This window comes from Chenopodium album, chromosome 6 (assembly GCF_948465745.1).
Source record: "Chenopodium album chromosome 6, dcCheAlbu1.1, whole genome shotgun sequence".
Classification (NCBI taxonomy): Eukaryota; Viridiplantae; Streptophyta; class Magnoliopsida; order Caryophyllales; family Amaranthaceae; genus Chenopodium; species Chenopodium album.
In genome coordinates, this window is record NC_137839.1 from 72,547,259 (window position 1) to 72,557,084 (window position 9,826).

General features: G+C 34.4%; 1 protein-coding gene across 1 annotated transcript; it reads right to left on the reverse strand.

The window, feature by feature from the left end:
• Positions 1–1,000: 1,000 nt before the first annotated feature.
• On the reverse strand, positions 1,001–8,567 carry LOC145635202 (receptor-like protein 4). Its single transcript, XM_081686490.1, has 9 exons — positions 8,259–8,567; positions 6,286–7,344; positions 5,492–5,639; positions 3,488–3,559; positions 3,191–3,262; positions 2,220–2,291; positions 2,064–2,141; positions 1,792–1,973; positions 1,001–1,476 (listed from the first exon to the last, which is right to left on the reverse strand). Exons 1-9 carry the CDS (start codon positions 8,338–8,340, stop codon positions 1,361–1,363), a joined length of 1,881 nt encoding a protein of 626 aa, XP_081542616.1. The 5' UTR covers positions 8,341–8,567; the 3' UTR covers positions 1,001–1,360.
• Positions 8,568–9,826: the final 1,259 nt, after the last annotated feature.

The window sequence follows — 9,826 nt, forward strand, 5'->3', positions numbered from 1 at the left end:
AACGTACATTCATTGTACTAGCTAGATTTTGGCCAGCACCTCTCTAGAGCTTAAAGTAGTCAAGCTAGCATCTATACTAATATATTAAAAGGCGTTTATAAAAACGTCAATGTGCCACGTAGTTCAGTTCAGCTCCAATTAGTTCAGCTCAGTTCAGTAAATATGAATAGGCCCTAACTCGATATTTAAAACTATTTATATTAGCACACCTCGTTTCCATATTATGCTTCATTATACAAATACTAGTAATTAACTCGTTTAATCATGTAATGGATAATTTTGAGGACGTAACCATAAGTCTTAACATTAGTCACGACATGATTTCAACAATAATTAGTGGTTAGCATATGTTAAACTTTATTCACTCTTGATAGAGTATATCAATTCTAAGCTGATGGTTGGTTGAAGCTCTTTAGGCTTGAGGTGTGGATACAACATGGATCCCCTCATACCCAACACAAAATATTTCACTTGAAAGTGGAGTGGATGAGATTTAAACTCGTGATCTTTGCATGACACTAGTTCTTACACCATGTTAAATTTTGAAATAAAACTCCTCAACTTTGAGCGAAGACCATTGATCAAAATAATTTGAGAGAGCTAGTTATGTCCAGCGTGTGGAATTGTGGATATAAGGCGATGTGCTTATGTAATGGCTTGAAAGAGACATTCGAAGCAAATAAGAATATCTCCGACATCCAATTCTATTCTCTCTTCCTTTGAAACTTACTGCATTCGTGTGAGTAATTAACTCGTTAATTATCCTCAATCATTCTATTCTTGGAAGCTTTGATTGAAATTAAGAATAATGACTGAAGTTTTTCCTACATATTGACAAATTCCTACTGAATAATGATCAAAATCTGTTTAGAGGCATCAATTATACTGTGTTTATGAGAGTACAATTTTCTGCTATGTCACTCCAACAAAGGAGGCCTAATTCTTACAGGGTGAGACAGCTATTACGAGACTCTTAATCGAAAATTTATGAACTATAACATGAGAGTAATGTATTTTACGGTCTCCTTCTAATATCTTCCTGCAGATTGCTATACCAATCAGTTTCTATAGTGTTACACTTAACCTGCCAAAACCATGGGAAAAATGAGATGGAAAAAAAATAGAAAAAAATATACAAGATGCTCCAAATTTACAATGTTCACAGATCAGATTTTCTTGGAAAACCCTCCGAAATCAAATGTTCACGAGTAGTCTCAGAGGAGCGCTGCTCAAAAGTCCAAAGAATATGGCTGCCGGTGTTAATCGAACAACAAAACTGTGGCTTCATATCTCTGAATCTTTTTGCAAAAGAATGGACAAATGACATGTCTAAGGTCCATGAACGCTGCTACCCTGCCATTCAAGATAATAATATAGGACCGTCTTCAGAAGCAGTCCTTGAATTCTGATTATGTATTGTCATCTGCACATCCCGTGAAAATTGGGTTCGCTTCTTTGCATAGGGTGCTTCTCTAGCTGTGCACATAGAATATGACCCAAAGAAATCAATATAATTACATAACAGCATATGCTAATACTGAATTCAAAATGAAATTATGTCCCCATATATAAATACTGAATAACTTAAAAGAGAGAGAGACATGTCGGTTATTATTGCTACACTTTGCTGCTTCATTTAGAGCTTTACCATAAAATGTTCCCTCAATTGCTTCTTATTAAACTGTGATATACACTTCAAATCTCCTGAGTACTTAAAGACGAGGCATATCATATAGCATGCAGCTAACAGTCTTAACATCAAATATTCCTACATCGTATAAGTTTTCTTACCAGCCAGTCTCTGAGCCCTAAGAATGTTTTGCCGTCTTTTCCACCAAATGATTGAGCAGCCAACAATTAAAAGCAATGCTAAGAACACGGCAATGGCAATGCCAACTTTAGCGCCCAGAGAAAGATGAGGCCCACATGTACGCAGGCCTGGTATGCCACAAAGTCCTGCATTATCAGTAAAACTGCAGAAACCAATTTAGTTAATCTTGCAGCATACAAGGGGTAACAAAGAATGATTCATGTTAATCAGTAAAATGACTAAACAAACTTACTTGAAGCTAGCTCTGTGTAACAATCTTCCACTAAGTGCAGCTGGAACTCTTCCGTACAGCTTGTTTCCATTGAGATTTCTGCATTATGACAACTTTCTATTATTAGACTCAACGGCAATTAAATTCCTATGGTGCAACCACAGAGTTTTGCCTTACAGTATTTGTAGCGAATGTAATTGTCCTAGAGTCTCTGGAATCGAGCCATTCAGAAAGTTATAAGAAAGATCCCTGCCAAAAGTATTACAAGCATCAATACAGATATCCACTTTACAATTGTGAAGTATAAACGATTAACAAGATGACCAATTCATGATTTATACGATTCAAAACATTATATATCCAGAGAAGGGATTCAACTAGATAATACAGCAGTGTCTTGTCCTTTTTCTATATGTTTGTCACTCTACTGCTAATTGCTTAAATTTGCTGGGAAAATTATCTGGTTTAATCTCCTATTTCCTTAATTTTTCTAAGCCAAAATAAAGATCAATGTCTATGGACATTCTGCCTAATAGTCCAATGGTCTCAATCCCACAATGAAAGAGCTTTGTTTCGTAATTTCTGTCATAGCCAAGAGCAAGCATACAAGCAAAAGCCCATAGACTTAGTATATATGTGTTGTAACTTTCACAAGATAAGAGGGAAGGTGTGAGGTTGATAGAAAATAAGTTAATCCTAGTCCTTTATCTTGATCCTTAAAGAAGCTATGTGTCTATGTGTGCATGTTTCAGAATTAGTCCATAAGTGCATCTGTTGTGGCTAAGAAATGTAGCTTATAGTTTAGTAATAGCAATAACTACTGCTAATACAGAAATTGTGTTTTAAATTCACATGAGATTCAAACATTTAGAAAAGATTTGACACCCAATTAAAAATATGCATGTTAGATACATGGAGAGGCAGATGGATATGAGCAGTACTTCATGCAATAGCAAGTGTTGGATGTAAAGGTCGGTTGCATCAGTAAACTGCTCATCCACCATTTCGCACAATACAAAAATCAGTGACGGAAAGTGTTAAGGGTGAGGATAGTGGAAAGAGTACAACAGAACAGACCATAATCTGATATAAAGAGAAGGCATTTTTTTATTGGCAAAATTGAGTTGAAGTACTAATAGCACACTTACAAAATCTCCAAGGTTGTAATGGTCCCCAAGGATGGAGGGATAGTCCCACGAACACTGTTTCCACTAAGGTTACTGCCAACACAATAAAGAACAAATTATAAAAAAGGGATTAGTGTGCTTTTTGACGAATTTGTTATGGATGAACTATGTAAAAAATGCACAACGTAAGAGGGAAAAAGTTACAAAAGACATAACATATTGAATACAACTCATAGTCTCATATTTGCATTAAAATGAGGTGATCCATCAGTTGTCAGCCAGAAGAACACCGATATATTGTAGTTACCAGCAACTTACATGCTCTGCAAATGACTCAACTTTGATATATCTCGAGGGAGGAAACCATGTAAACCCTGATTGTCAAGACCACTGAGGATGCAAAAAGAGAAACTTCATCACCAAAAGGAAAAAGTAATATCATCAATATGTTTATATGATCATGCGGTCATGCCTACTGCAGATTAATTAATTTACAAAATTAAATAAAATTCTAAGGCTTCTTAAAACCACATGCACACGAGCACCCAATTACCCATATGTCAAGCACAGACCTACAAATAAGGGCACATGCACATGCAATTGCACATAAACATACATACAGAGTTGATAAGAATAACCCTAAGGGTGAATTGGCAAGATTATAAGTAGTTGGATGGATCTTGAATAGCCAACCAATTAAACTAATGACATATTGTTACTTGCAAAAAAGGAAAGAAATTATTTCAACAACCACAGGCTACCTCCTTGCAACCATTCTGAACACCTTGCTACTGTAAGATAAAATCTTAAATCCACCTCCAGAATATACCAGGAGGGAAATGTACGAACAAGGATAGTTGGCTAAATGGGTTTTCACCATTGATGTAGTTCTGATATGAACCTTAATCTCACCCTTTACGTGCTTCTCATATGACCCAAAGCCTATTAAGGAATCCTAAAATCAACCAAAAATCAATTTTGGAACTAGGTCATGCCATTTATATTTTTTTGTTCTAACAAACATTAACATAACATCCAATAGGCAAACTAAAATTATTGGGACGTATAGCAGCTGAATATGGTGAGGGACAAAATGTTGAGCTCAAAAAGTCAAGATAGAAACTCAGGTTATTTAATTGATGATTTTAGAAATTTTCTTTTGATACTAACAGTCAATCTTGTTGACTATTTTACACAACTAAGAAGATGCCAAGAAATTGATGTGCATGGAGAGTTATGAACCATGATTTAAGATTGCTAATCCCTTTCTGGTAAGTAGGCTTAATGAGTCGATAGACAATGATGTCATGAAACTTTAAGCAATACACGCTGTTGTGTACAGAAAGACACTTTGAGATACAAAATCATATCAATTAAAGGTACCTGCATCTCCACTCTTTGTAGTTAAATTATTCGTTGTCATATGATTTCTTTCATATATCATTCACGCGAATCTTATTTCTTAAGGGACACATTAGAATATCATGAATTTGTTTGATGGTTGTAATAATGATGACATCCAAATTCTTGTAGATTCATAAAGAACAATGCTGTTTGGTTTTATGAATAATGGGATTAACTGGAATAATAATTGCTATAACTTTTTGGGCAAATGAATTTGCTATGTTCGAGATCTATATTGAGAAATGGCATAATGACCTAAACAAAACCTACTAGTTTGTTTAGTACAAAAGAGTTCCTACATTGCGACCTTCATATTCTTATAGGAATACAAATTTAGGTTTTTTGCAAGCTGTATAAGGGTTCCTGCAATATGATACCAGCATAACATTTTGAAAACTAAAATACACAAGTACTAGCTCTTTGACTCAGAGACAAATACTTGTGAAGAAAACAAACATATTGAGGCTTGGAGAGGTTGATTCAATCGATTGGTAAATTATGATCAACCTAGAAATTAAAAAAAAAAAGTACTTAACCGGAAGCAGAGCCCTGGTACACTGCCAAAGCCAGTTCATGGAGATAAGAACACAAAGAATAGTACCCTCTATGTTGAGTTATTGGGTAACACAAGTGGAGTTATACATTGTTATGCTTAGTTCTAGAGGTAAAATTAGGTTGCAACTTGCAACTATTTCATATGGTGGGAGAGCTAACCACTACAGTTGCGGAAGAGGATGAACCTCAAAAATGGTTGTGTATAAATTCAGCTATTGCAACTATTACTAATCTCCCAACTGAAATCATTACATAGCAGTTCTTTGCAGCATAGCAAAATCAATTCAGCTAAAATGTGAGGCTTGAAAAAAAACAGTTTTGCAGAATATAAATCCTAAATTCCTAAGCAGGATTGAAACTTACAGTCCGTCAATGTACCATCTTTTATTAGCACCATCGTAACGACAGTCTGCTCCATTCCACGGATGTTGCCGGGGGACACATGGATCACCATTCCACCCAAGGCGATGAGGAAGCTGAAGCGCCTTTTTTAGCGATTGCAAACCACTGACTAAAGGAAAGAGAAAGGAACAGTTAGATGTCTACATGATTACATTTGTCTTAACCAAAAAACGATAATAGCAGATATATGGAAAGAAAAAAAAAATATTATGTCAATGCTTTCAGTAAATGCTGAAAAGGATACATATTAGTTATTTAGTTTAGCTCCTATGCACATAAATGCATTAGTGCAGAAGGAAGGCCACATTAACTTTTTGTCTGTTCTCTTTCCCTCTTAGTAATACTCATATTAAATTTCCAGTGACAGTGAAGGCTATGGACCTTGCAATCTTGCATGTAAAATATTTTGAAATAATCAATCAAAGCCTTAATCCCATAAGTGGGGTTGGCTAAACAGAATTTTGCCACAACATGTTTAGGGTACAACCAAATAATTAATCACTACCCAAGTTCTATTTCATAGTGTGCTTCTTGCCTTCTTGCACCAACCTTAAGTCATGTATCTGATAAACATAGAAGAGTTATTAAAAGGCCATTTCAATCATTGTTTTGTTGAGTTAAAACCATAAGTAACAAGAGCTATAAGAGAACATCACCTACTGTAATGCCAGGAAGAATAAAATAAAACATACTAGTAATTAGGGCAAGGTCAAAATCTTGAGAAGAGAAGCCAAATGACACAGTTAGGTATGTACCTTCAGTAGATGAAGTTTTTGCTTCCGCTGTTAGAACTAGAAAGACTTCAAAGGCACTGATTATTGCATGGCTTCCACTGATGGGCTTCAAATTGATTGTCAAAGTCCGACCATCGATTGCAACAGTTGTATTTAACACTAAAGCAGTTTTAACATCCCCGCTCATGTTAACAACATCTACGGCTTTAAATACAACATCACCATTTATCAGAATATCAAAGACCCTTTGTCCTGCCTTGGTGATGGAAGGATCAATCTCGGCAAAATGTAACCAAATGGAATAGTTACTGTTAGGTTCCACATCCATTGAATAAGTTAACTCAGGCTCAACATCAGTGCTAACTAAAGCTGATTGATAAAGACCTTGTGGATAAAAGTTTGGAGCAATTGAACTTTTCTTGATAGGACTTTCAACAGAAATAGCCTTGTCAGAACTTTGGCCAAAAGTCATCAGTGAATTAAAAAACCTATCTCCGCCCCAAGGGTCACCCCCATAGTCTTCACCAAACTTTGGCCTCCCCTGCCCACTGCTAAACCTCTTTACAGTTTTTAGAATTGTTCCTTTGCCAAATAGTGGGCCAAAATTGTACGCTTTATCATTTACCTGCTGAATTTCAATAGAAAGAATTGCTGGATTACCGTGACCTGTGCTGTGGAAGCAAAGAGATACAGTACCATCAGTTAAAAAGACAATGGTTTCTGTAAACACATGCTCATCATCTTCATTACTCCATCCAGCGGCCAAAGAATCCACCAGAGTTCCCTCTACAGATATATCAAATAGAGGTTCATTGTCAAAGTTTGGATCATCTACCAGACCATAAAATATCCTCACAAGATAATGCCCAGAGGGCACGCGATTAATGTTGTAACAATTTTCTGGACCCTCGGATAAAGGGAAATAGCGAAGGGTGGATAGTGGAGGGGTAATATAACTAGGCCGTGTAGCATTGGCAGGTATTCCTCCTGTATATGCAAAATCTTTGTACCATAATGTATTTGTTGGTGGAGAGCGGATGTCCTTCCTCGATCCACAACTTATCCTAAGAGCATATGGCCCTGATATCCAAAATAACATTAAATAGCAAGTAAGGAAATGTCCTAACTTATTCTTCAAGACACATGCAACTTTTCGATTACAATTCGAGGTTAATCAAAGCACACCCCCACTTAATTCCATCTTATCTAGTATTTCTTCTTACCTAAAAACATGCTATTAGTTTAATCATGATAAATGAAGTTGGAAATCCACATTTAAAATGTCACAAACTCAATCACTAACACAACACTTCAAAAACATATCAATAAGTTCGTCTAATTACATCAATAAGTTGGCCCGAAAAGAAATGCTTAATAATTGGCCAAGGCAGTTTACTTCACCAAGAGTAAGTGATCGATAACAACAATGATCAATCAAAGTACCGAATACGAGGCAAATTGCTTTGCACCTTGCTCATAGTTGCAGTAGGCGATTAAATGGGAGGAACACAGAACAAAAGCAACTAAATGAGCTACTATAATTCATAATTTTGCCAAGAAAACTTAAATTATTCGAAAAAGTCCACACTCTCAAGTCTCAATTAAGAAAAAACAGAGCAAATATACAAACAACCAAATTGAAAGCATCCACAAAAATGCACAAATCAAGCACCAGAAAAATTCTTAATGAAAACCAATGTGCCCTTTACTAACTACACCAAAATTTGGTCAATTCAGCTAAAACCAATGAAATTAGTCAATTTTTTAGATCTACACTACTCTTAAACTGAAGTCAAACTAAACCCATCAAGCAAATTAAGTGAATTTTACTCAATCAAACCCAAAATTCAAAAAACACCCATAAAAAATAGACAAAAAATTAGAATCTTGCATGCAATAAATCAACAAAAAAACTGCAAAAAAAATTCAAACTTTAACTTACTAAACTCATACCAATTTAAAAAAAAGGTAAAGTATGAAGAAAAAGTTTTTACCTTTTGCTTTAGCTTGAGAAATAGAACAAGTAGAAAGGAATATGAGCAGCAGAAGCAGCAGAATAAGGCGGCTAATAAGCATCGTGAAGAAGCATCAAATGCCCAACAAGTCTTTCTTTGTCAACTATTTCTTGTAAATCTTCATAACCCACATTTCCAAATCTCGAAATCTGTGCAAAATTTTCTGGGTTTTATCTTTCTGAAATGAATGATTGAAGATTAGAATGAGGAAAGTGTTGGGTTTAAACGTGGATGCCGGTATAAAGGGAAGGAGAGAGTAGAATATAGAGAGTTATTAACTTATTTTAATCTTTAGTTTGAGTGGAGGAAGTCAAGGATTTATGACACATTTGGTTTTTATGTCCGAATTTCTTTTGACCCGTGAATGAAAGTGACTGGCAATGTGCTAAGTTTTCATTTAATTACGGCGGTTCTTCGTTGGAGTTGGAGGTCCCTTTTCCCATTTATGGGGTTATTCATTGGATGGATGTTGGGGTGGGAATGGAAGTTGAGTTCGGATGTGGACTTAAAGAGCACTAATGTCCCAAGCCGCTCCGCTTGATCTTTATGATTGACGAAATTTGTCAATCTAATAACAAAGGTGTACTAGATCAATAGTTAACATGAATAAGGGTTTGTTCTCATTGGCTGAACTGAACTGAACTTATTAATTAGTGATTTTTAACTACGGATTAGTGATTTTTGATTATTTATTATTATACATATGTGTATATACAAATATACATATTAAAATATTTAAGAAAAATATACTATTATTATTATTATTATTATTATTATTATTATTTATTGATTATTATTATTATTATTATTGTTATTTTATTATTATTATTATTTATTGATTATTATTTATTGATTATTATTATTATTTAATTATCATTATTATTATTATTATTATTATTATTATTATTATTATTATTATTATTATTATTTATTGATTATTATTATTTATTGATTATTATTTATTGATTATTATTATTATTTAATTATCATTATTATTATTATTATTATTATTATTATTATTATTATTATTATCGTCGTTGTAATAAGAGCTTAAAAGAATGAAATTTGGTTTATATCATTACACATGAGCTGAACTGAACTGAACTGAAATGAATTGAGCTGAACTAAACTGAACTGAATTTCAACGTATGAGAACAGGTCATAAATGATAGCTTTGTAAATATTGGGTTTTAGTTCCTCTTTCCCCCTCCATCGAAGTACTTTTATTGAAAACGATCATTTTCAAATTAAAAGAAAACTCTATCGAAAATGGAAAAATAAAGTAGGGTATATGGTTAATCCCAAGGGAAAGGATTAGTCGTCCTCCTCTATTAAAAGTGCTCGAGAGCTTAAGTTTCTCCATTGAAACTCTTTGAATTACGATTTTGAAGGATATAGAATGGAAGATGACAATAAAGAAGGACACTACTTAGTTAGTGTTACAATTTTACCCCCTAACTTATAGCATGAAAAGACAAATATAACCAGTTGATTGACAGATTTGGTCAATAGAATAGTTCAACTTGTATTTTCTCCTAAGACCGTGC

Coding starts and splice junctions, on each gene's coding strand:
- LOC145635202 (XM_081686490.1), bottom strand. CDS start 8,340: ATGCTTATTAGCCGCCTTATTCTGCTGCTTCTGCTGCTCATATTCCTT. Junction 3,560..5,491: donor AGATGGTACATTGACGGACT/GTAAGTTTCAAT, acceptor TTGCATCCTCAG/TGGTCTTGACAATCAGGGTT. Junction 3,263..3,487: donor TTGAGTCATTTGCAGAGCAT/GTAAGTTGCTGG, acceptor TTGTGTTGGCAG/TAACCTTAGTGGAAACAGTG.